At 48.7% G+C, this 26,479-nt stretch overlaps 1 protein-coding gene across 2 annotated transcripts in view; it reads left to right on the top strand.

Moving 5' to 3' along the window:
* The window catches only part of slc44a4 (solute carrier family 44 member 4), a 58,234-nt gene that overhangs the window by 26,890 nt on the left and 4,865 nt on the right, over nucleotides 1–26,479 (top strand). For both annotated transcript variants that reach the window (XM_067973847.1, XM_067973848.1), the window contains exons 5-21: nucleotides 704–803; nucleotides 2,962–3,084; nucleotides 4,969–5,029; nucleotides 6,069–6,180; nucleotides 6,981–7,064; nucleotides 8,441–8,553; nucleotides 12,467–12,589; nucleotides 14,147–14,246; nucleotides 15,448–15,540; nucleotides 15,787–15,889; nucleotides 18,036–18,292; nucleotides 19,181–19,275; nucleotides 21,761–21,864; nucleotides 21,959–22,032; nucleotides 23,836–23,906; nucleotides 25,066–25,160; nucleotides 26,042–26,126. In XM_067973847.1, coding sequence (XP_067829948.1) covers nucleotides 704–803; nucleotides 2,962–3,084; nucleotides 4,969–5,029; nucleotides 6,069–6,180; nucleotides 6,981–7,064; nucleotides 8,441–8,553; nucleotides 12,467–12,589; nucleotides 14,147–14,246; nucleotides 15,448–15,540; nucleotides 15,787–15,889; nucleotides 18,036–18,292; nucleotides 19,181–19,275; nucleotides 21,761–21,864; nucleotides 21,959–22,032; nucleotides 23,836–23,906; nucleotides 25,066–25,160; nucleotides 26,042–26,126 — 1,793 coding nt within the window. The remainder of the gene's footprint in view (nucleotides 1–703; nucleotides 804–2,961; nucleotides 3,085–4,968; nucleotides 5,030–6,068; nucleotides 6,181–6,980; nucleotides 7,065–8,440; nucleotides 8,554–12,466; nucleotides 12,590–14,146; nucleotides 14,247–15,447; nucleotides 15,541–15,786; nucleotides 15,890–18,035; nucleotides 18,293–19,180; nucleotides 19,276–21,760; nucleotides 21,865–21,958; nucleotides 22,033–23,835; nucleotides 23,907–25,065; nucleotides 25,161–26,041; nucleotides 26,127–26,479) is intronic.

The raw sequence follows: 26,479 nt of genomic DNA, 5'->3' as shown, positions 1-26,479 counted from the left end.
AATCCAGCTGGGAGTCAATTGGTCTCGGTATTTTAACGTGTGAGATTCTAGGTTATTTTTAATGGAAATTAAATGGGGGGAGAGAGAGGAGGTGGGGGTAATGGGGCGGAGAGGAAGCGGGGGTAATAGATATAAATTAGGAATAGGAGCTCCCCTAGATAGTCAAGTTGGCCAAGTGTGGAACTGAACTGTCTGGACCTGGTTACGTATTCAATCCTTGGTATATGCTGAGTTAACGACTCTCGGCTAAGATCGCAGCACGGCACGGGCGGAGGCAATTGGCCTCGCTTCCCACTCCAGGTTGCTCTCCGGTGAGATGCCTCATACAGGTGAATAACTCGCTCCTGTTGGTAATGGGGGGTGTGTGTGTGTATATGGTTGTTGGGTATCGATAGGACCAGCCTTTGATGTGATGCCTCATACTGTCAAACAACTCACCAAGTAATGACTGCCTGAACAAGGTGTGGGAAACAGCCAGTGCTTGGGGGACTAACTGTATTCCAACTAGGTGAGGAGAGGGGTGGAGTTCAGTGAGCAGGTAAGAAGTCACTACTTCGGTTAATTATCGGGAGAGCTGCGGACATCAGGAACCAGCTCCCAACGAGCGCATCAACCTTCACTTTCGCCTTCACGAGTGTGCCAGGGATGATTATCAAATCTTTGTGTCTCGAAGTCCGCATCCTAATGCTCTTTCTCTTCCAAGGGGAAAGCCGTTTGTCTTGTACTTCAACATCCTGAAATGTGCCTCAGCGAACAGCATCCTGGTGTCTGCCCTCAACGGACTCCAGTGCCCAACGACTCAGGTACCATCCGTGTGGGGAGCATTCACCCGTCCAGGGCCTTTATAGAGCTTTGCAATTGAATTTTAACAAGTGTATAATGTAATAATTGCCTTTTCGCTGTTAGATGCACTCAATTTGCTCGCATGACGTGTCTCTGCTGTTTTTAATTCAGATGCTACCTGATAATTTCACAGCAACGTCACTAGCAAATTTTAAGTGTCTGTTCTCATATGGCCAACAGTAATTTCAGTATCTTCACTCCCTTCCCTTGGAGAACAGTGAGAAGTAATGGAAGGATTTACAGGCTGCGACCATCTTATACCAGCTGATATTGGAGGATGTTCCTAATATGGCGGGAGGGTTTTTATGGGCTCCCGATGAGGGAGGGTCCACCCACACCCACCGGATGGGAGTTACCCACTGGATGTACTCCCAGAATTCGGAGCCGGACGTGCAGTCTCCACTCGCTGGGACTGTCGGGAACAAGGTTTCAATCCCTGCACCTCCTGACTCGAGAGTTGGGAATGCTGCCACTGAGCCAAATGCTCGCTCGTTTATAGGGGAAGATTTCCTTGTTCCTGCTTTTGTGCCTATTGGATCTCCCGGGCGTAGTGAGTTTGGGGAGACCCCCTACCTGGCTTAAATTAATGGATGGAAACTCCGTTAGGGGAAATGCGCTCCCCATGCCTGATTTTAACCCACCCCCAGTATTCTCTGTGCCCTGGTGATTCAATAGCCACAGGAACATTTGTTTCGAGAATCATACTTTTGTAAAATCGAGTTTGTGTATTGGGTTAACAGCTTTTCTGAATCCAGATGTGGACACAGGAGTTAGAAGTTTCACTGGAGTTCTCCACTATTCCTTAACAATAAAAACCATTGGAAACCTGAGCAGAGCCAACACGTTGTAAACTGTGGGTGCCCATGCTATACGGCCCCTCGAGCCTGCTCCGCCACTCAATCAGATCATCGACCTCCACTCCACTTTCCCTCCCGATTCCCTTCGTCCAAAAATCTGTCTATCTCAGCCTTGAATACCAACTGAGTCTCCACAGCCCTCTGGGGTAGAGAATTCCAAAGATTCACGACCCTCTGAGTGAAGAACTTCCTCCTCATCTCAGTCTTGAATGGCCGACCCCTTATCCTGAGACTATGTCCTCTAGTTCCAGGCTCTCCAGCCAGGGGAAACATCCCCTTAGCATCTATCCTGTCAAGCCCTCTTTACCGTGTTTGGAGGGTGTCTTGGGAGCAGTGGTGGTGGGAGGGACACTTGGGTGACGCACCGAGCTCGAGTGTGGGGCTTGGGTTCGAGGTCTGGTGCAGACTGATGGGATGGAAGGGCCCCTGATTTTGAAATGAGCTTTGGGGTTGGTCTCCGCTCAGCTCCGAGCTGCTTTACAGCCCTGCGTTCTGCCAGTAATCCAATGCCAACTGTGATATCTCCATCAGAGGTGTAAAGGTGGTTGGTGTCAGAATATACGCACTGGTGCGGTTTTGGGGGGGGCGGGGGCAGTGGGGAGGGGTTGTGGAAGAGATTCTGGTCTGGAGGAGGAGTTTCAAGTTATGCCCCTGTGTGCTTCCTCGCTGACCTGAGAGTACTCGATTCCGATGTGGGGCACTGAAATTTGCCAAATCTTCCAAGACCCTCCTTCGCTTGGAGAACAAAGTCTGTTAGGGAGCATCCCAGTGGGTTACATTCAATTGTTGTGTGCATTTCTCGCAGACAAGAAAAGGTCCCATGTCCAATCTGTTTTCTTACCGAGTTAATTGATGTCTAGGATGGTGGAGGAGTGATGCGGTTGAGATGTTTTCCCTGGGATAGGGGACATTCCCACCCCGGCGTCCTGCAGTAAAGTGCAGTGGGCCATCGGGTGAGGACTGGACTGGGCTGTGTTGTCCACTATTAAATAATCTGCCGACGCTCGATGCCTAGGCTCACTCGGCTTGAGGCACCACAAGGTGTGGAACCGTACTGTAGGATGTCGGTACCTTCAGGGAAAGAACGAAGAAATAGAGGGAGAATTTGAAGGGAGGGAGAGCTATGGAACTCATTCGTTCCTTGCTGGTGTCTGGAGAGGGAGCGTCCTCCCTTTTTAAGGCTTCTCTCTCTCTCTCTCTCTCTGCCAGGGACGTTCTCATTACCTCTCTACTGAAGAGCCCCCTCTCTTCCCTTTTGCAGATCTGTGTTTCAGAATGTCCCAATGAATTCTGGATCCCAAACTTGGTTTTAGGGAATAAACTCGAAGAGGTCTTCAAGCAGCAGTACTGCAACCCCGTGATTGACCTGGCTACCAGCGCCTTGGTTAGTATCGCCGTGTTTAAAATCCACTGCTGTTCGATTCTGCCTTGTGTCCCAGACCACTGCCTGCTTGGTATTTTGGCTGTCTTCTGGTGAGAGAAAATGCAATGTGTAGCACTGTGACACCGCGACTGAAATAACAGTGGGCTTCTCCCCTGTGAATGAGTGTGCAGCCGATTGTTCAATGTGACTTGCTTCTCCACTCGCTTACACCACCAGCGGCCCCCACTCCCCGAGGCCCGCTCAGAAATTGCAACGCCCAGTTTGCACTGAATCTTTGTCGGGGGTGGGGGGGGGGGGAAAAGTCTCCTGTTCTTTAACTTCCTCAGAGAACTGCACAAGTACCTGAGTGGTACCCGTGAGGCTCTTGTCAGTATTTAATGGAGGACTGAGTGTTGGAATCCATGGTGACAAGAAATACACTCCAGCTCTTCACTCCCACTGGGTGGGGTGGGGTTGAGCCTCCATCACCCCTCTCCCATGGAAGGCATGTACAGTTCCTAGGGAGGGAGGGACCGTGGGACCGTCCGACCGTCCGTCCCACACTAATCCAGAAAACACGAGTTCCAATCCCACCCGGTCAGTTTGAGAATTTGAATTCAGTTTACTTGTATATCAAAAAAAAAAGTTGTCAGTCAGTAAAAGTGACCGTGAAGCTGTCGGATTGTCGTAAAAATGCAATCGGTTCATTCATGTCCTTTTATGGCAGGAAACCTGCCGTCCTTACCCGGTCTGGGCTATATGTGACTCCAGTCCCCGCACCAATGTGGTTTCCTAACTGCCGCGTCCCCCTCCTCTCGCTCTTCCACCAGTGACCCTGCGGACACCTCTGCCTGTCCATCTAGAACTCTCTCTCTCCCCCCTAAACCCCTTCTCCCCCCCCCACCCCCTCCAAAAAAAAACACTTCTCCTTCACCCCCAGTATTTGAAAGCCTTTACCTTTTGAGCATGCTCTCCGTCATTGGCGCAGAGAAGTGTGAAGTGATACATTTTGGTAGGAAGAATGAGGAGAGGCAAAATAAACTAAATGGTACGATTTTAAAGGGGGTGCAGGAACAGAGAGACCTGGGGGTGTGTGTACACAAATCTTTGAAGGTGGCAGGACAAGTTGAGAAGGCTGTTAAAAAGCATATGGGATCCTGGGCTTTATTAATAGAGGCATAGAGTACAAAAGCAAGGGAGTTATGCTAAACCTTTATAAAATACTGGTTTGGCCACAGCTGGAGTATTGTCCAATTCTGGGCACTGCACTTTAGGAAGGATGTCAAGGCCTGACAGAGGGTGCAGAGGAGATTTACTAGAATGGTACCGGGGATGAGGGAGTTCAGTGATGTGGAGAGACTGGAGAAGCTGGGGTTGTTCTCCGAACAGAGAAGGTTAAGAGGAGATTTGATCGAGGTGTTCAAAATAATGAAGGGTTCTGATAGAGTAAATAAGGAGAAACTGTTTCCAGTGGCAGGAGGGTCGGTAACCAGAGGACACAGATTTAAGGTGATTGGCAAAAGAGCCAGAGGCGACACGAGGAAGCATTTTTTTACGCAGCGAGTTATGATCTGGAATTCACTGCCTGAAAGGGCGGTGGAAGCAGATTCAATAATAACTTTCAAAAGGGGTTTGAAGGGTAAAAATTGGCAGGGCTACAGGGAAAGAGCAGGGGGTGTGGGACTAATTGGACAGCTCTTTCTAAGAGTAGGCACGATGGGCCGAATGACGGCCTCCCAACTCTCCCACTACAGTGTGGTGTCCACTCTCTCCTCCTATGAAGCCCCTTGGACTGTTCCGTGTATTAAATGCTCCAGTATAAAAGCCCATTGTCGATCGTAGACCGTCTGTATGTACACTGCTGGGGGAAAAAGAAATCCTGTCTTCAAATTGTTTTGCTTTCAGAAACCACAAGAGATTTTGGCGAAAGAACTGTGTCCTCCATACATGGTCCCAAGCACACCGTGTAAGTGTCTGATTTCTGGTTTTGCTGCGTTCTTTCCCCAAGGCTTTATTCTATTATAATTTTATCCGTATTAACTCAACAGTTTTATTTGGTGCAGGGAAGGGCTCAATTTAGATTTGGTGAAACCCCGTTCAGAATCCGATTTTTTTTTTTAATGTAAAGGCGTTGTTGATGATTTTGAGGGAGTAATGTTGGCTGGACGACTGTCATTCTCTGAACCGTGGGCATCTGATGGCTCATGGCCTGTTAACAGTGGCAGAGGGGGCGGGGGAATTGTGGAGGAAGGGGAGGCAAACGGGACCTTGGGCTTAACTCCTCCGACAACGTAGCACTCCACCAGTACTGCGCGCGCTCGTCTGTCTGTCTTGGCTGTGATGCACCCATGGTTGAATAGCCGGGTGGCCTCTCCTTAGAGAGTGAATTGGGAGGAGAAAGGAAGTGGGATCGGGTCTTTTTACGGTGGAGTGGGTGGAGGAACATGAATGTTGTAAAGTAGTTCCAGCAGTGGTGCCACCAACTCACCGAGCCTCCTGTATCGTATCAATGCAGCAGTGTGTGTGTCAGCTTGTTCATTTGGTACAACTCTTGTTCAACAGGTAGATCTTGGGTTCAAGCACGTGCCTTGAGCACATAATGCAGGCTGGCCGCTCCCGTGCAGTGCAGGAGGAGTGCTGCGTCGTCGGAGACCATTAAAACCCAAGGTCCCGTGTGCCTTCCAACCCGTCTGCTCTGCAACCTTTCCTCCACCCCACAACAAAAGCCATTGTTGACAGGCCTCGGCCATCTGTGCCCATGATTCAGGTGGCTGTTCACGATCCCACTGCATTGTTTACAGAAGAGCATGGAGTTCCCCCCCCCCCCCCCCCCCCACCATTCCTTAGCCAGCATCCAGCTAACTGGCTGTTCACTTTGTGGCTGTTTGGTGGGATCTTGCTGTGCGCCGTGTGTTTCCCAAGTAATGCTCGCTGCGTTCCAGAAGTAACTTGTTTGAGATTTGACCGTGTCCCGCCTTAAATCACGAGTTTCTGTTGTCCTTTAGTCTTCAGTAGGTGTGTGCCAAGGTTGGATGTTGGAGAGTACCCGAGCTCCTTTACTATTGATGGCATTGCCCCAGGAAATGCCACTGCTGACGCGGTGAATGAGGCTACCGGGTAAGTTCGTGCTGAGTGTTTGAAGAAATGCAGCGGTTTGGAACGTTCAGTGTTTGCTTCCAACTTTTTGTAACATCGCCCACCTCTGCTCCAGCCTCCACCCATCTGCTGCTGAAACCCTCATCCTTTGCTTTGTTACCTCCAGACTCAACTATTCCAACGCTCTCCTGGCCGGCCCCCCATCTTCCACCCTCCATAAACTTAAACTCGTCCAAAACTCTGCTGCCCGTATCCTAACTCGCACCAAGTCCCGTTCACCCATCACCCCCTGTGCTCGCTGACCTACATTGGCTCCCGGTCCGGGAACGCCTCGATTTTTTTTTTAGAATTCTCACCCTCTTGTTCAAATCCTTCCATGCCCTCGCCCCTCCCTATCTCTGCAACCTCCTCCAGCCCGACAACCCTCCGAGATCTCTGCGCTCCTCCAATTCTTGCCTCTTGCGCATCCCTGATTTTAATCGCTCCACCATTGGCGGCCGTGCCTTCAGCTGCCTGGGCCCTAAGCTCTGGAATTCCCTCCCTAAACCTCTCCACCTCTCTCTCCTCACAACATCCCCCTTTGACCAAGCTTTTGGTCACCTGTCCTAATATCTCCTTTGGCTCGGTGTCAATTTTTGTCTGCACCACTGTGAAGCCCCTGGGGATGTTTTGCTACATTAAAGGCACTATACTGTCAAACTATATAAATGCAAGTTATTTAAGGTGGGGTTAATGTACCAAGGGAGGATGGGTTAACCCAAACCCCTCAAGTGCTGTTTGTGGGATTGTGTTACAGGCTAACTGTTAGTTGTATGTTTCAGTGATCTGGTGAAAGGCTTTAATGCCAAGGAAGTGGGGATGAGGATTTTTGAAGACTTTACAAAGTCCTGGCATTGGATATTAATGTGAGTGCCCCCCTCTTTGTCTCTGATTCTGCGCGCTATTATAGTTGAGCAGCTCGTCATCAGACCCAATAGAAACTCTTAACATCGCCTTACTAGGTTACACGTTCATTGCTGCTGTCTTTTCGTACTCCCCACCCCCCCCCAAAAAAAATTTATACAATTTGTCATCCGGGAGTGGAGGGTGCTCTCAGCTGTAAAGTTCAGTGTGACCGTTCTTCGAGATTAGGGATTTCAATCCCACCTCCCGTTGGTTTGCTTCCCTTTCCATTCCCTCTGAAATGGAATGACCTTTCGTATAATTCTCCTGCTTAATAACCGGTCTAAGAGAGAGCTTCAGGGCAAAGCTCATCCGATTGGGCCTCTAGTTGGTGTTACAGGGCCATGTTTCAGGTGAGTCACCCCGTGTGTTACAGCCCGTTACAGGGCCATGTTTCAGGTGAGTCACCCCGTGTGTTACAGCCCGTTACAGGGCCATGTTTCAGGTGAGTCACCCCGTGTGTTACAGCCCGTTACAGGGCCATGTTTCAGGTGAGTCACCCCGTGTGTTACAGCCCGTTACAGGGCCATGTTTCAGGTGAGTCACCCCGTGTGTTACAGCCCGTTACAGGGCCATGTTTCAGGTGAGTCACCCCGTGTGTTACAGCCCGTTACAGGGCCATGTTTCAGGTGAGTCACCCCGTGTGTTACAGCCCGTTACAGGGCCATGTTTCAGGTGAGTCACCCCGTGTGTTACAGCCCGTTACAGGGCCATGTTTCAGGTGAGCCATTTCGTGTGTTACAGCCCGTTACAGGGCCATGTTTCAGGTGAGCCATTTCGTGTTACAGCCTGTTACAGGGCCATGTTTCAGGTGAGTCACTCAGTGTTACCGCCTGTTACAGGGCCATGTTGGACTAGCTGCTGAACCTGTAGCCTGTTTTCCTCTCCTACAGCAACTCCACGATTCAAGCAGAGACGTTTCGCGATGTCTGCTTTCTGCCAGGACACCCGCCTGATGGGATGATTCCTTTCCAAGCCACTGAAGGCCTTGTTTCCATGCAGGCACTTCAGGAACTGGCCAGTGTCCACTCAGCTGAGTTGAGTTTTCCAGTAGCAGGCAAGCGAGAGGTGTGAGCTTGTGACCTGGGTAGGAGTGAACTGCCCAATCTCATGAGCTCCTGCCCCATTCCCCATTTCTCTCCCCCCCCCCCCCCCCCCCCCCAAAAAAAAAAACCCTGGACATCCTAAAGCCAAGATTGTGTTGGTATGTGTTGTGTCTTTTCAACAATTGCTGAGATTCGAAATGTAATCAAAGCTGGAAATAATGTATGAAAGTTAACATTAACTTTATTCTCTTTCTTTCCATTTCTGTCGGGCTCGTCAACTCATTTTCCCCCAGTGGCCTGTTAATTGCTATGATTGTGAGTCTGCTGTTCCTGCTCCTCCTGAGGTTCATGGCTGGAATCTTGATCTGGATCCTAATCATTGGTCTGATCGTCATCATCGGATATGGTGGGTATTTGTGGGGGGGGGAGAAAAAAAGTCATTCCTTAATTACCGTGTAAATTGTGTGGGCAGTGAATTGGGGCTAAGATTAAATCTCCCGGTGCCTGTGACTTCCTGATTTCAGCTGCGTTGCAGTGGGGAGGCACCAGGTGGGGGGGCGAGCATTCTCCCGTAGCTGGGAGGTCTACAAGTGTAGAGTGTGAGGAGCACTGTTACTGATTGAATGGGGAGAGGGGACGGAATTTTAATCATAAACCCCTCATTCCTGTCTGATGATAATGAGACATGGGGTTGCAGGCTCAAGGGGCTGAATGGCCTCCTCCTCCTGTTCCTGTCTTGATGACTTTCTTGATGGTTTAATGAGTTTATCCAGCCGAGCCCGATCAGATGGGCCCTGTTCTCTGGTCTTTGCGGGATCGCAGCTGGAGGTGGGGTGTCCGTCAGTACTCCTGGGTTAAGGAGGGGAAAGTCGGCCAAGCTCTCTGCTTCCTATTCGCTATCCGGCGATTCCCTACTGGAAGTGCAGATGTGGTTGTTGGGAAGGGAACAAGATTACGTGCTCCCCGCCCCCCACCACCCGACACCCATTTGCTGAGGTTCACGTGAAGAACGGCCGCTGGGTGAGGCAACGTGGGGTGACCGACCGTGGAATCCTACAGCACAGAAGGAGGCCATTCGGCCCGTCGTGCCTGTGCCGGCTCTTTGAAAGAGCTATCCAATTAGTCCCACTCTCCCCCTGCTCTTTCCCCATAGCCCTGCAAATTTTTTCCCTTTTTTTGAAAGTTACTGTTGAATCTGCTTCCACCGCCCTTTCAGGCAGCACATTCCAGATCATCACAACTCACTTCATAAACTCATCTCCCCTCTGGTTCTTTTGCCAATTACCTTCAATCTGTGTACATGGAACCATCCCTAGTAAAGGCCAACATCTTGAGGTGGAGGGGACACCTGCCTGCAGGTACCGAGCTGGGCTGAGTCCCATCCACTAGTGTGCCCTTCCATTGACCGTAGGGGCGCAAGAGGATATGATCTCATTCGGAGTCAATTGCCGCTGCTGCTGTTTCTAGTGGAACAAGGTTGGTGCGAACAGGAAATGCTAATCCTCATGGCACAATGATTTTTATTGTTCGGGATGTGGGTGTTGCTGGCGAGGCCGGCATTTACTGCCCATTAGATGTGCTGAGACTTCTGTCGTGGTTATTTTAAGTGGCTAGGTCACTTCAGAGGGCGTGAAGAGTGGACCACGCAGCGTGGGACTGGAGTCACGTGTAGATCAGACGAGGGAGGTGTGGCAAGTTTCCTTCCCCAGTGGGCCATCTGTGAACCATTTTGGGTTTTTACAACAATCTGGCAGCTTTTGTGGGGTTTTTTTTTCTCTCTGGCAAACTTTGAGGGGGGGGTGGAATGGGATCAACAAACTAAGATTAGAATGCCTGCTAGAAACTTGAGTTGCGGAGGAATTTCGGGACCTCTGGATCAGCTGCAACGATGCTGCTGCGATATTTCCTCTCCCGAAATGTTGTTCTGCATCGCTAACCTGCTAGTGGCGTACACGTCCCCCTGGTCCCAGCTGCGCTGTACTCCTCCAGGGAGACGCTGCTGTACTGACTTTTATCTCTCGTCATGCACTGTGGGGCCTAGTGGATTAGCTGAATTGTGCGGTGATTCACTAGAATGTCAGCATGGCATTGTTCTGCTTACCCTTCAGGCAAGTGGTCCCATGCTGCTTTGTATCTTTCCCTCTTAAACCCCTTTTATTCTTGCTTGTAGGGTTTTAGTTGGTGGTGTAATATAGAGATAATTTCAGTTGCAAGCGGTTTACCTCTTGTGGGGCAATTAGTGATTTTCTAGAAAAACAACTCTTCAAAGTTAGTCAACTTCAGTTGAGGTACGGAATCAGCCGTGATCGAATTGAATGGCGGAACAGGCTCAAGTGGCTGGATGGTCGTCTCCTGTTCCTAACTCTGAACCCCCTCCGCGTGAAGTAATCTCCCAGAAGAAGAATCTGAGCCAGTTCTGAAGGAGAAATAAGTCAGCAACAACAACCCCCCCCCCCCACCTCGTATAGATGGGCTGGGACAATGGTTTCACCCCCCCCCCCAAATAACAGGACCACCAGTAGGTAGGACCCCTTGTTTCCCTAACCTGACTGAACTTCAGGCGCCAAGGACAAACCAATTGCTTCAAAGCTCCCCCCGACACAATGTCACTGTCAGGTTTCCTGAGGTGGAGATGCTGGTGATGGACTGAGGTGGTGTGCTTGGGATGGGAGCAGTGCAGTCCTCCAGTCAATACAATGTGCAACAGCTTTACAATATAAATGAATGAAAATACAATTTTAAAAAGCTAGGCAGGGCTATGGGTGGCAGGTGTGGGGGAAATGGAACACTGGTGGAGTAGGGTAACTATTCTGAGGTTGGGGCTGAATCAAAAGGAGTTTTACTCCAAACATCATTCCGCAGTACCTGACCAGGGACCAGATGCTAACGGTAGATGCCTGAAATGCAAGGCACGCTCCGTGGCCCAGATCCCTCCACTCGTTGCACAGAAGTTCGTCAGACATCTGTATGTAACTCGCGTGTGATCTGTTATGCTGTCACAAAGTGTAAATGTAGACTTGTACTCTTCTTAAACCCTACCTGCCCCCCCTCCCCCTGATCTCAGCCAGGCTGTGGGGATAGTGTCGGGAGGATGGAAGAAAGCACGTCAAGGAGGTCGAATTATTGTTTGCTCTTGTCCTTAATTTATTTTTGGGATGTGGGCGATTATGGGCAAGCTAGTAATTATTCCCGTCCTTAGTTGCCCAGAGGGCATGGTGTGTGGTTGGAGTCACATGTAGGCTAGAATGAGCAGGGGTCCTGAAGGACGTTAGTGAACTTGTTGGGTTTTTAGGACAATCCAGCAGTTTTAATGGTCATTTTCTGGTACTGGCCCATTAATTAACCAGGTTCATCAGATTCTGTTACACACCTTGCCATGGATTTTGAACTGGTAACCTCTGACTTGCTAGTCCAGCGCTAGAGAGTGTGCACTTTCATCACCAGGAGGGAGAGGGGCCAAGTGGTAAGCAAATTACTTCCCCCATGTTGATCTACTCGCCATTTGGCTGAGACTTGGATGCAGGTCCTGTGTCCCGGGAAAAGTGTGACCTGTAGGACAGGTCTTGAAATAAAATATAAAGGGACACGGTCTCCCTGCAAGAGTACTTAACCAATATCTGTTTTATAGAGTGGGAGGGAGAGAAACCACAAAGACTCGAGGCCGTTTTCAACTCACGTGATGTTGCTCATTGGGGATTGGATGTTTGACACGAGATACTTCATTGCATCAGGTGTTTAAAAATGAACAGAAAAGGACAACGGGGTATTTGTGGAGCAGTAATGGGCAATTGTGACTCAGAATAATTCCTATGGTTTTCACTCGGCCTTTTCGTTTAAATAGATATTCAGGAATGATGGCTTTAAAAGAAGAAAAATTGAAAACCATTAAATAAGTTTTAAATGACAGATTCCTTCTACCTTCTCACCAATCCAGGTCTGAATGAGGTGGCTTAAGGCTTTTACCCACCCCTGCCAAAATCCCCAATGCAGGTGACTCTACCTGTTCCCAGAGGTATTAAATCACTTGGATACAGTGATTACAGGAAATTCAGGTGGGGAGGATTCCAGGCTCACGAGGGATCCTGCTCGATATTTTCTCCCTTAATTTAAATGGGCGGGAAATTGAGTGGACTCCCTTGTGGCTGTGCGCTCTCCACTGCCTGGGTTTTCCTGCATTCACTGCACCCAAGTGATCCAAATTTCCCACGGGAGCAGGAAAATCTGCCCGTATGATTTTAGCGGCCGCTAAAGCGCAGGAGTGCGAGTCTCTCCCGAGGGGACACTGCCTCACTTTTTTTTTCTTATTTGCCTTGCTCCAGGTATTTGGCACAGCTACTGGGAGTATGACACGCTGAACAAAAAGGGAGCTACTATTTCAGCGATTGGCTTCACTACGGATTTCGTCATCTACGGGCAGGTCAAGGAGACCTGGCTGGCTGTCTGTGAGTGTTTTTCTGAAGCTGTGAGAACGTACGGTGATCCGAGGGGCAGATCATTTACCCTGCCGTGCGGATAAAACCCGACCATGGCCGTCGGGTCAGTCAGCATCCGTGAAGAGAAAAGACTGGCTAACGTTTCCTAAGTTGGAGACCCTTCCCTTCATTAGAGCAGTGCTGTGAAAGGTCTCCCACGGAAATTATGGCCTGTTTTTATTTATCCCTCTGCGGATGCTGACCTGGCCTGTGGTTTTGCTCCTATGTGTGTTCGTACCATGTTTTTAAGTCAGCAGCTTTGGGACGGGCACCAGGCGAGTTGTCTGAATTGGAGAGGTTCGAGGGGCAGCCATGGGAGTGCAGGTCTCATCCCCCTCCCGACCTCGACTGCTGTGCGGGAAGATGCTGAGCAGACAGGGGGCTCCACACAAGTGTGCAAGTATGAGTGGTGTGTCAGCTTGACTCAATTGGCAATGCACTGACCTCTGCTTGTGGGATTCAGTCCCATTTGAGGACTTGCTTGCATAATCTAGGCTTACAGTACTGAGGGAGTACAGCACTGTCAGAGGTACTGTTCTTTATATTAAACCAAGGTCCCAACTCTCTGTTCCAGTGGATGTTAAAGATCCCACGACTCCATTGGAAGAGTAGGGAGTTCTCCTGTTGTGCTTGCCCATGTTCCTGCCTCCACCAACAACAGCGAACAAAACAGTCAGTCGTGTGTGTGTGATCTTGCTGGCACGTCTGCTAAACCAGTCAATGCATTTTTAAAAAAGTTAATTCATTATGTGAAGCCTTTTGAGATATAGTCCCCACTGCTTGTAGCAGGCATGTTGGTGGAACATGATTTGCCCGATATACCAGCCATTGTGTATAATGTATATAACCTCTAGAGACTAGGAAAAATTAGGATTAGCCTTCCAATGTGGGGTCAAAAACCAGAGAGACACATCAGTGGCCAATTTCAGGATAAGTTTTGGAAAATTCCCCCACCCCCGAAGGTAATTGGGCCAAGCTCTAGGAGATCATGGTTGCTCATGACACATGACCAGCGCTAAACCTCCGCTGTGCCCATTGTCCTTGGGGAATACACGACTGGGAGCAAAAGATGTTTCCATCAGTCAGTTCCTATATTGTGAATACTTGGGAAAAGGGATCAGACACTGGGTAAGTGGGAATGTGTTTTCTCTGCTCCAGTGGGGGGTGAGGAAATCATTGGTCTCAACCGAGGTCTTCCACAGTGGAATTGCCAGGCGGTGTTGGCGAACTAAGCTTACGCAGCAAGAATGACCACTTGAGCAAGGTTCTCGAAGGCAAGGGGATGCCTCAGCAAGAGCCTACACCAAGAAGTGTGAATAAAACTTGGGGACAAAGGAGGGAGCAAGAATTGCCCTTTGATGTTGGGGATGGAAGACTTATTTTCAATATATGTACATTTAATAGTAGAAATGCATTATTGGTATTGAGGCATTCTGATGTCATTTATTAATGAGATTATCCCCTGAATAGAATCAGTAGAGATTAACATAGACATTGTCTGTCTGAACGTGAATTTTCCTGTTGCAGTGATTATCCTGGTTGTCCTGGAGGTTATAATTCTGCTGCTACTGATTTTCCTGCGGAAAAGAATTCTGATCGCTATTGCGCTCATCAAGGAAGCCAGCAAGTAAGTGTTGACTACTAACTAGCAGCCTGTGCCCTCCGGGACTACTCGAGCAATCTTGCACTCATAGGACATCTGCATCGTTTTAGTCTCTGATCAATACCACGTTTGGGCTGCAGGAATAGTTATAGGTGAAGTGAGAGTTCATGTTGGGTCAACTGGTGCATTGGCCAGTGTGGAATTAAAGCCTGAGGGCCCATTCACTGGTCAGAGTTATCTGATCTCCACCAGGGCAGTTGGGTTCCAACACAAAATAACCAATTAGGGTCAGATATTGGAGGGCTACTGGAACTTGGAGTCGTACCCCAAGGAGTTCCCCCTTCTGAGGGGGTCGGGGGGGGGTGCAGTTGGTTTCAACGAGCCTGGAATATTTGAGGGTGCAGGACAGCCAATTTCCTGTCCGTTGACTCCCATTGGAAAGTGTAGACGCCTGGTAGGGACTGAATTGGAGTCAACAGTGAAGCCTTTCAATAGTTGAATAGCCCGCTGACGCCAGCAATCTTGTTGGCCTGTGTGTGGATCATGTGCATTTGCGTGAAGTACGAGTGGTGCCTGTGGCTCTGCACCATGACCCTGGGGGTTCAGGAGTAGGGAAGGGTGTTGTCCTCGACCAACAGAACAAACTCTAGGAAACCACAGGAGGAGATGATCCAGGACAGAATATAACGCACAACAGTGAGGTGTAGGGAAAAGGGTTTCTACTCGTTATCCTGGTACTGGGAAAGAGCCTCCAATCGTGAGGGGAAAGGTTCTCCATGCACAATTCCTGATGCCACCCTCAGAATGTGTGTCAGACTTTCCTGTAGGTCTAGAAAGTGAACAATACTCACCCACTCAGGAGACTCCCAGACTTGTTTCCCATCCTTTGTTGACTTGGCCGACCTGGTCACCTGTCCCCTATTGTCCATCTTTTGCCCTGATTGCTGCTCTTGTGTTATTGGTGGAGGAAGCTGGGAGAGACTGTTCCTCTGCTGCCATTGATGGAGACCGTTTGTGGGGGGGAGTGGGGGCAATAATCTGTAGCCCTTTGACACTCCCTTGTGCATTAAAAAGGACAACATTGGGGGGGGGGGCAAAATTGGGTGATTTTTTTTTAAAGAAGTGTTTGTCTGACTGCCTTGAACATGAGGTGGACTTTATAAATATTTCTCTGGCCCGTGTGGAATAATCTTTTGTGTTTTTTTCTCTCTCTCTCGTCTAACAGGGCAATTGGCCATATCATGTCATCTCTTGCCTATCCCTTGATCACTTTCATACTCCTGGTGATCTGTGTGGCGTACTGGGGAATGACTGCACTGTATCCTTTCGCTGCTCAACTGTAGCCTGGGGCTGAAGAGTAACTACATCCTGGATTTGTGTTGGGATTGGGGGGTGGATTTAAAGGCCCTAATTAACCTGTGCGTTGTACGGTGGGGTGAGCAGGTGCCCTGAGCTGCCTGTTCGGCTCCCTGGGCCAGTGGAAGTTTTGATCCCCTGACAGACTTGTACGATTTTATACTCTTTCTCCAGTGTCTATCTACCTTTAACTTTTGGTGCTGTTTAGATATCTTGCCACATCAGGACAGCCTCTATATCGGGTTGTGGCATTGAACTCCACGGCCCCCAACTGTGACTCCATCCTTGGGAATGAAACCTGTAATCCCCTAGTAAGTGCAACCATTAAACACCTGAGCACCTAAAATAAGCTGCTTACTTTTCCCTCCCCCTGAGTTTTCTTTTCGATGAAAGGATGATGTGCATTTATTTGGCATCTTTCTCGTCCTCTGGCTGTGAAGTACATGGGATTTCCTATCGGCTGTACTTTTGTTTGTCCCTGGTCCCATAAACAGCAATGGGATGAACATCCACTTCATCTGTTTTTGATTTGGGGAGGGGGAGCACTGTTCTCCAAGACCCTGGGAGAGCTCCCAGCTCTTCTTTTGAAGGGGGTGGGGGTAATGCCATGGGACCTTGTACATCCTCCTGAACAGATAGACAAGGCCTCAGTTTTAAAAAACTCATCTGAAAGATAGCAGCACCTCAGTGCTGCACTGCAGCGTCAGTCAAGACTATCTATTCAAGTCCTGGAGTGGGACTTGAGGCCATGACCTTCTGACTCTAGCGAATGTACTGCCACTGAGCCAAACTGACAATTAAGTAATATTTGCCCTGCTTGCAAGTTGGTTGGTGAACAGTTCACTCTGCATTTTGAAAACTCAATGTCAGGACTAATTCTTAGAAACAAAGTGAAGAATTATCATTTGAGAACAGGAGTAGGCCATTCAGCCCCTCGAGCCTGTTCCATCATTCATTAAGATCATGGCTGACCTGTATCCTAACTCCATTCACCTGCCTTGGCTAGCAAAAATCTAGTGATTTGAGTTAAAATTATTAATTGTGCTAGCATCCACTGCTTTTAAGTTGAGATATTTCCAATTTTCTTTCGTTGTTGCTTCTATTGAATGGACAGGTAGTTTGGTTCCCTTGATGACTGAGAGCTTATCCAGCGAGTAATTAAGTCCTTTAGGCCAGGAAGGTCCGACTCAGTGCTGAAGCCATTGTCACAATTGGGGTTCTGCTCCTAGAAACAGGAGGAGGCCATTCAGCCCCTCGAGCCTGTCCTGCCATTCAATTAGATCATGGCTGATTGGTACCTTAACTCCATGTACCCACCTTTGTTCCATATTGGTTGATACCCTTACTTAAAGATCTAGCAATCTTGGTCCTTCACTATTTCAGTTCAGGATAATGCAGAGCTCCTGTGTCTTTGGTGAAGGAGAGAGAATTTTAGCCAGGTTCTTTGTGTGGACTTGAGATGAATGCAGGATTGAGATTGGTTCCTCTATCCTCTTGCCCCATTGGCACGATGGCCCCTTTGGCAAAATACCAGAGAGCAGCTGGCACTGGTGGAACCATAATCCTGACAGAATCAATACCATTGGGTTGGGAGGGAACCAATGAGAAAAAGGGGGCGGGGAGAGACGAGAGCAATAAATTGTGCCATCGAGGGCAACTGACTTGGTGTATTGTCAAGCCTTGTCTGTGTGCGGAAGCGGAATTAGTGACATTGGGGTTTACAAATTCTACTTCAAGTCTCAAGACGCCTCAACCAACCCTGATTGTTCCTGTCCTCGTGTAATTTGATCCCACTCCTGCTCGAAGATCATAAGAAAAGCCAGGGGTGTGAAGAAACCAACTGGCCTAAGCAAGCTCATCCCTTTTTAGTACATGCACTCTCCCATCACGGCATCTGACTGCACTTTGAGGGAGAAACCCCAATGTTTTTGCCTCTAGTGCCTTACTTGATGGATTATTCCAAAGCGTATCTAACACTTACAGTGAATAAAATTCTCCCGATGCATGTTTCCAAACTTACTCTTAAACTTGCTGGGTGGTTGTTAGTTGGGTTCTTAGAATTTCCATTTTTTTTTTGCTGATTGATGTTGAGATACAAAATGTAACAGGAGTGCTCCGAGCTCAATTTAGGAGGTGGCAACGCAAAGTGGTGTTCGAACGTGACCATTGGGCTGAGTGGCGATCGTGGCAGCGTGCTCCTCAAGTTCGGTTTGAATGTTGGGGAGGGGCATCAGTAATGCTAAGACTTGGGGGGAGGGAGGGAGGCAGGCAGACCAGGAAGGACCATCCTTGCCCAGTGGAACACAGTCTGCTCACTCGAAGCGTTGAGGAACAGACCTGAAGGTGTGAGCATGGCAGTGGGGTGCGTTGAACTGAAGCTGGTGGGGCAAGGGGAGCGGGGTAATGGGGTCCATGTGAAGGATCGCAGTGACTTGTTTTGTTTGCTTCCGTTTGTAGGATTTCAACATCACCGCGTACGACTGTACGGAGGTAAAGTGCATCTTCTACAAATACAACAACGAGGGGCTCTTCCAGCGTAACCTCTTCAACCTGCAGATCTACAATATCATAGGTTTCCTGTGGTGTATGAACTTTGTCATTGCCCTAGGCCAGTGCACTCTGGCTGGGGCCTTTGCTTCGTACTACTGGGCCTTCAAGAAGCCCAGAGACATTCCCTATTTTGCTGTGTCCAGTGCTTTTATCCGATCTCTCAGGTGAGCTCCGCAGCAAGACCGGGTTTGATGAGTTTTTTTTTTGGGGGAAGTGTTTGCTAAATGTGCCACCTGCTCGGGTACTGACCATTTTAGTCCCTTTCGAACGGCTCCTTACATCGAATTTTACAGCACAGAAATGGGCCATTCGGCCCAACTGGTCGATGCCGGTGTTTCTGTTCCGCACGAGCCTCCTCCCACCTTGCGTCATCTCACCCTATCCAAATAATCTTCTATTCCTTTCTCCCTCATGTGTTTATCCAGCTTCCCCCTAAATACATCGATGCTATTCTCCTCAACTATTCCATGTGGGAGTGAGTTCCACGTTCTCACCACTCTCTGGGTGAAGAAGTTTCTCCTGAAATCCCTATTGGATTTATTAGTGACTATCTTCTATTTATTGCCCCTAGTTTTGGACTCCGCACCCCCGACAAGTGGAAACATCTTCTCTACATCTGGCCTGTCAAACCCTTCCATAATTTTAAAGATTATCAAGAGACCGCTCGGTCTCTTCTCTAGATAAATGAGCCTCAGTTATTTGACAATGGAAGGCATCACAGAAGGAACCTTGCCTGACACCCAAACCCACTGTCCAGCAGGAGTCACCGATGGTCCTCGTCTTATTTGTTCTCCCCTTTTCCCAGCCAGAAACACTGAGGCTAACTTCTTGGCTGAGGTCAGCCAGCGCAGTACGGACCAGGGATTGACCTGGGATCTTCTGATCTGTATGGCTTAGTGGTACATGAAGGTATGACGTTCCTCACCGGACCATCAAGCGAGTCAGAGGGGGTGGGGTTTTGATTTTAAGATGTACTTCTGCAGCGATCATATCTACATGAATGGTGCAAGTAAACCTGCAAGAGGGTTTGATGTCTGCTTGCTTGTTCCTAGGTATCACACTGGGTCCTTAGCTTTTGGAGCCCTGATCCTGACCATCATTCAGTTTATAAGAATTATCCTGGAGTACTTGGACCACAAGCTGAAAAGTAAGAGCCTGAAATTCAAAACCGTTTGTTTTGTCTGACTCACATTGAGGGGGAGGAGAGAGAGATTGTGTTTTGAAGAAACTGCTTTGCCGATGATCGGCGACTGAATTGTTTATCAGCACAGTGGGGAAACTAGTTTAGCTAGAAGATGTGAGGGACTGACTGAGTTATTCCTACCTCATTGAAACTTGAGGTTTCGTCAGTGCAAAGCATGCAACAAGGTTTGTTGTAGTTGTGATTGGGTTCTCTTTTAGATCAGCGACTTGTCTTCCAGTCAGGTGGAATTTGGCCCTCAGGACATTCTGGATCTGATGTGTAATGAGCCACATTTCACTGAAAGACTTTCATGTATATGGCGTCTTCAACGTCGCAAAACGTCCCAAGGCACCCAGATGAAATGCTCCCCACCTTAAGCAGCACTTGACAGTTAAGATTAACAGGAAAGCTAGCTCTCATCAGCCCAGTCACTGAATAAACCACCTCCTCCAGCGCAGTGCCACCCTGGAAATCTGCTCTCAACGCTGCCTCATCTCCTTATGAGATGATGCAGTGCGTTCACTCTCGTCTCATCACAATGACTATCTTGTTTTAATTTGGTCGTCAGCTTGAAGTGGTTGCAAGTTGCAATATGCCATTTACATTACACTAGACGTGCGATGGCAAAGGAAGTACAAAAGGATAATTTAAATGTCCAAAGAGTAGAATTGCACCAAATGTAATTATTGGGGACCGATCGTTGAGTTGGTTTATAATCAGGTTTGCACATAGTGTGGCTGGTTAGGGTGTCGTCTAATGGCCTTGGACCAAAGTGAAGCTTTAATTGGCATTGTGGCCAACATTAGGAGCACAAGGCTGAGCCTTGGTGTCAAAGGTCTTGAGTTATGAGGAAAGTTTGGAGAAGTTGGGCTTTCTAGTCTGGATAGGAGGCACCTGAGGGGGTGACCATCTAGAGATATGCAAGATTAAGGCAATGGAGAAGGTAAATCTGGGATAGGATTAAATTAAATTGAGTGAGTAGGTCAAGGGAACACAGCTTCAAACTAGTAAAAGGTAAATTTAGTACTGATATCAGGAAGCTCTTCAGAGAGTGATCAACACATGGAACGGATTCTAGCGTAATGGAGGCAAAAACTCGAATCGTTTAAGCAACAATTTGGTGCTGAACTTTGTTCAGGGCGTTCTGGACAGAAGAACTAATGGGTCGAATGGCCATCCTTCTCCATAATTACCTTGTGATAACCTTGCAAGTGACATGACCTCCTGCAGCCAATCCCAGGAATGTCTACTGTTGTGTACAGTATAATATAGTGCCCAAGTATTGTAATTTTACACAAGTTCCAGAAACAATCGATGGCTGAGTCAATGTGAATGATCAGATTGCTTGCCCTTCCTATTGCTGACATAGGGACAGGAATAAGCCATTCAGCCCCTCTAGCCTATTCCGCCATTCAATTAGATCATGGCTGATCTGTATCTTAATTCCATTTACCTGCCTTGGTTCCGTAACCCTTAATACCCTTCCCTAACAATCTATCAGTCTCGGTTTTTAAGTTTTGAAATGTTCAATTGACCCTCAGCCTCAACAACTTTTTGTTCCAGATTTCCACTACCTCTTGTGTGAGGAAATGCTTCCTGACATCACCCCAGAATGGACTAGCTCTAATTTTAAGGTTATGCCCCCTTGTTCTGGACTTCCTCCCCCCCCACGAGAGGAAATAGTTTCTCTCTAGATACCCTATCGAATCATTACACACTCCAATTAGATCACCCCCTAATCCCCTAAACTCAAGGGAACACAGGCCTCGTCTACGCAACCTGTCCTCGGAATTTTGAGCAGTGTAAAAAGTGTCTGTTTTGGGCTTGGCTGAGTGGTATTGAGTTACGTTGTCTAAAGTCAAACCCTGGCTAAACTGAGGCCCGTCCAGGTGAATGGGAGTTATCCTGCCTGCAGGTGAGGTCTCCCTGTGACACTCTGCTTGGGCAGGAAAGTAATTAACGGTGGAAGTCGTTTTATCGAAAACATCGTTTGAGCGAGTGATTTGTATAAATGACTACAGCCGAGGTCCAACTTCTTAAAGAATCACACATGGAGACCATTCAACCCCTCGTGCCTGTGCTGGCTCTTTGAAAGAGCTATCCCATTAGTCCCGCTCCCCTGCTCTTTCCCCATAGCCCTGCAATTTTTTCCCCTAAGTATTTATCCAATTCCCTTTTGAAAGTTACTATTGAATCTGCTTCCACCGCCCTTTCAGGCAGTGAATGCCACATTATAATAACTCGCTGCGTTAAAAAAAAAAAAAATTCTCATCTCCCCTCTGGTTCTTTTGCCAATCACCTTAAATCTGTGTCCTCTGGTTACCGACCCTCCTGCCACTGGAAACAGTTTCTCCTTATTTACTCTATCAAAACCCCCCTAATAATTTTCTTTGATTTTAAAATACCTGTGGATTCCACTGCATCACATTGTACTCGTTCTCTCTTCCAGATGTTCAAAACCCTGTGACCAGATTCCTGATGTGCTGCCTCAAATGCTGTTTCTGGTGTCTGGAGAAGTTCATCAAGTTCTTAAACCGCAACGCTTACATCATGGTGAGGAGCCGAGGCGCTGACCGTGGCAGCAAGTAACTCGTTTAGCGAATGGTTCCTGGGCTGATTCATAACCTTCCTTTCTGTCTAATTTTAGATTGCTGTATACGGTAAAAATTTCTGTGTCTCGGCCAAAAATGCGTTCAAGCTGCTGATGAGGAATGTGGTCAGGTAGGTGAAATCTAATTATATCTGACTCACTGTAGAATGTTCCGGTGCGCCCAGGCCAGTGCACCTGTAGAATGTTCCGGTGCGCCCAGGCCAGCGCACCTGTAGAATGTTCCGGTGCGCCCAGGCCAGCGCACCTGTAGAATGTTCCGGTGCGCCCAGGCCAGCGCACCTGTAGAATGTTCCGGTGCGCCCAGGCCAGCGCACCTGTAGAATGTTCCGGTGCGCCCAGGCCAGCGCACCTGTAGAATGTTCCCGTGTGCCCAGGCCAGCTGGGTGGGTGGTACAGTCCACTCTGCTCCTACTGCCCGGCTATATTATCTGGGCATAAGGCAGTAATATCCCCTTTTTCCCCCATCCACTCCTCCCGCCTCTTCCCAAGCTTCCTCCTTCACCTGGGCAGAGTTGGATTTCTGGCTGTTGCCTCCAGTCAATGATTCAGTGCTTGAGACCGATCCTGACCTCAATGTTTTTTTTGTGTCCTGTCCAAAATTAAACTGAATAAAAAGAGGAGGGTGAAGTTGTATTTGGGATATCCGTTGGCTAAAATGAAGGGTTTTGGAGTAAATGGGGAGAAACTGTTTCCAGTGGCAGGAGGGTCGGTAACCAGGGGACACAGATTTAAGATAATTGGCAAAAGAACCAGAGGGGAGATGAGAATTTTTTTTTTTATGCAGAGTTGTTATGATCTGGAATTCACTGCCTGAAAGGGCGGTGGAAGCAGATTCAATAGTAATTTTCAAAAGGGAATTGGATAAATACTTAAAGGAGAAATTTACAGAGCTATGGGGAAAGTGCAGGGGAGTGGGATTAATTGGATAGCTCTTTCAAAAAGGCAGCACAGGCACGAGGGGCCGAATGGCCGCCTCCTGTGCTGTACGATTCTAAATGGTGAATACAGTTCTGTTGCTCAGTTGTTATACTTGGGGTGGTGGCGGGGGGTGAATACATGAGCAGGAGGGGGTGGTGGGGGGAGACGGTGCAGAAATAACACTGTCCTGTGTTGCTTGCACCATGTTGCTCCTGGGTCAGTGTTTGCACTGTCAGTGCTGACAGGACTGGGCTGCACCAGTGCTGTGGATTACCCCAGTGCAATGCAAATTTTAAGTGGAGGTTTCCCATGTCCCTGTGATATCTGTTGCTCCCCCCTCCAGGTTTAAAAGGCAGTGCGGTATTGGAAACGGCTCTGCCCCCCCCCCCCCCGAAGACGTTCTCTGATCTCCACAAACTGTTGCCTCCTCGGAGACAGAGGCTGCACCGCTCAGGATTGGGGCTGCTGCCGTCCATTACCCTGAATGTAGGATTCAGTGCTGGAAATGTTTTCGGGCGAAGGGTTGAGATTGTAGACTGCATTACCACAGGTGGCTATTGAGAACAGTCAGGAGGGAAATGGATCAACACTTGGTGAAAGATACTGATGGGTATGGAGGCAGAGTCGACTGTCCCAATGAGGAGCTGCCTCAGGTTAAATCCTGTCTGCTGTGCAGGAAATTCTACGGATGATTATTCTGTAACCGTTGGATGATTGCACACGTTTCTCCAAGTGGCCTGTCCGAGAGCTGCCCTGTCTCCTCCCTCCCTCCCTCCCTATTGCACGCGCCCCCCTCAGTCTCCCTCCCTCCCTATTGCACGTGTCCCCCCCCCCCCGTCTCCCTCCCTCCCTATTGCACGCGCCCTCTGTCTCCCTCCCTCCCTATTGCACGTGCCCTCTGTCTCTCCCCACCTCCCTATTGCACATGTTCTCTGCAGAATAAATGGGCGCCAGCAACAGGATTATGTGGGTAACCCTCTTGTTTTGCCCCTCAGGGTGGTGGTGCTGGATAAAATTACAGACCTGCTGCTGTTTTTCGGAAAGCTCCTGGTTGTGGGCGGTGTGGGTGAGTAGAGCAGCTCGAGAATTCACTGCTCGTACTGGTCCGGAGTTGAAAGAAAATGGAGCAAACCAGATTCTGTTTGGGTTAATTGTACTTTTATAAAATGAGAGGTTTTTTTTATCGAAACTACAGCACAGGAACAGGCCATTCGGCCCAACAGGTCTATGCTGGCGTTTATACTTCATCTAACCCTATATTTTCCGTGAAACCTGGAGACTTTCTCTTCACCCTCCCAAAAACTATTACTCGCACTCTGGTTGCTAAAGGAATTGAGCCTGAAGAACGAATTGAATAAACAATCGGTTTAAAAGGGAAGAGCAGAAAGAGGCCGCAAAACATCAGGGGTGGGAGAGAGCGTTAGAGTTTTTAATTTTGTTCTTGGGATGTGGGTGACACTGGCAAGGTGATATTTATTGACCTGAGGCCATTCACAGTCACCCACAGTGTGGGACTGGAGTCACCAAACTGGTGATTTTTTGAAATTACCAAATTTATTGAATTACAGTTTCACAACTTATCATGGTGGGATTCCCACACTCAACCTTTGGGTTGCTAGTCCAGTACCGTGAACACTAGACTACAGTACCCATATGGGAGAGATTGTGCTGAATGACGAGACAAAGGGGAGGGGCGTTGAGAGAGAAGATGATGAGCTGATGGGTTGGGTTGCCAGTAGTGAACGATGGGGGTCGGGAGAGATGGTAACGTCGGTGGTGTCAATAAGGTGGGGGAGGGGGGAGGGGGACATACGGACGGGTTTGTCTGAGTGGGGATGTGAAAAATGGTTTAGGAAGGATATGTTGGGGGCTTATGGGAGTTGGGAGGGATGTGTTGTGGGAGATTAGGAGGGGAGAAAGAGAGACTTGTGTTTATATAGTGCCCTTCAACACCCTCGGGACACCCCAAAGTGTCCCTCAGCCAATGGACTACTTTAAGTGTAGTCGCCGTTGGCGATTCTGCCGTTGGCGATTCTGCCGTTATTTGCAAGTTGGCGAGTTTTGCTTGGAATCGCCAATCGCCTTGTCTGAGGTTAGTGCCTGAGCAGAAATCGCCAATCCTGTAATGTTCAGAGCGTAATCTCCTGAAGTGTGTCTGTGTTTCTGGAGTGCTGATCTTCCACTGACCTACAATCCATTCTTCCCCTTTTTTTTTCCTTTTCCAGGTGTACTGGCATTTTTCTTCTTCACTGGACGGATTAAAATTCCTGACCCAACATTCCAAGCTCCTGTGCTCAACTACTATTGGATACCAATACTGGTATGAGCTTCCAATTGACCTTGTATGTGTTTTAAAAAAATATATATAACTCAGTAGTGTGAATTAAGTGGATACGAGCCCTTTGAAGATTGAAGGACAGTAATGGGGGGGGAATCGGGTGGGGCGAGGAGCGGGGATCTGATGGGGGCAGGGCTAAATGATGATCCCCGGATTCTTCAATGCAATTTGTTTATAAATTGTAGTTAATTTATGTTGGACCTGCTTTAATCCTCTCCCCCTGTAGTCCATAAGGGAGAACGCCTTCCTGCTTGTCGTCTGACCTCCGAGGTATGGAGGGTGACGTGCTCTGATTTACTCTGGCCCCCACACCAGATTCCTCCCCACTGCTGCGTGGGGAAATGCTGGTGTAGAGCCCCCCCCTCCCAGTGCGATGAGCTTTGCTGCTACCCACACGTGTGTTGAGTCTATGGAACAATTTCACAAGGCAGTCTGCTCTGCTTCCTGACCTTGAAGGGGGCCCCAGCTTGGAGCTGCTCCAGGGGCTCGACGGATAACTATCTGGGGTACACCCCCCCTGCTACTCTGTGTCTTGGGATGTTTTAATTGGTCTCTCTGCCAGTGGGTGGCAGGAAAAATCAGGCAGAGGTGGGGAGGCTTCAAATTTCCATCGAGTTCCCTCCCTCCCTCCCCTGGCTAGAAAGCGCATCCTGCTAAAAAATCTGGGTCGTGCTCCGCTGTGAGGCTTCTCATGGTTGAATAGCGCTGTCTAGTTTTCACCCATAAAGACAGCGTTGAGGGGCGGGGAGGGAGAATACTGCTCGGTGCCAATCTACAGCTTCAGGACGGAGAAGTTGGGAGGCGATAGGGGAGGAGAATCAGACCATTTTAAAGAGAGTTTGTGTGCCTGTCTTGTTCTGCAGACTCTGGTGGTCGGGTCGTACATGATCGCACATGGTTTCTTCAGTGTTTACAACATGTGTGTCGACACCCTGTTCCTCTGTTTCTGTAAGTACTCCTGACACTCTGTCGCCTTTCTTATTGCGCGGCCTGCTCCGGGTGGAATTGGTCCCGTTTGCCTCCACAGCCGCTATTCAATCCGCTCCGTTTACAGTGCAGCGGGTAAAGGATGGGCCTCAGTCACGTGCCATGGATTGGGGGGTGGGGGGAGGGGTTAGACCCCCCCCCCCCTTGAGCTGGTATCTCCTACATTAATGTGGCCCCAGTTTTAGATTTGGGACCGCCGGCCTCTGTGTCGGTTTACTGATCGGCTCAGGAAAGAGTGTCGCCAAAAAGAATCAAAGATTTTCAATTGTGAGAATTAATCTGCAGCATAAACATTCGATGATACAACTCCCCCA

Source organism: Heptranchias perlo, chromosome 39 (genome assembly GCF_035084215.1).
Source record: "Heptranchias perlo isolate sHepPer1 chromosome 39, sHepPer1.hap1, whole genome shotgun sequence".
NCBI lineage: Eukaryota > Metazoa > Chordata > Chondrichthyes > Hexanchiformes > Hexanchidae > Heptranchias > Heptranchias perlo.
The sequence above is the reverse complement of the archived record's forward strand: the minus strand, read 5'-3'. Positions and strand labels throughout refer to the sequence as shown.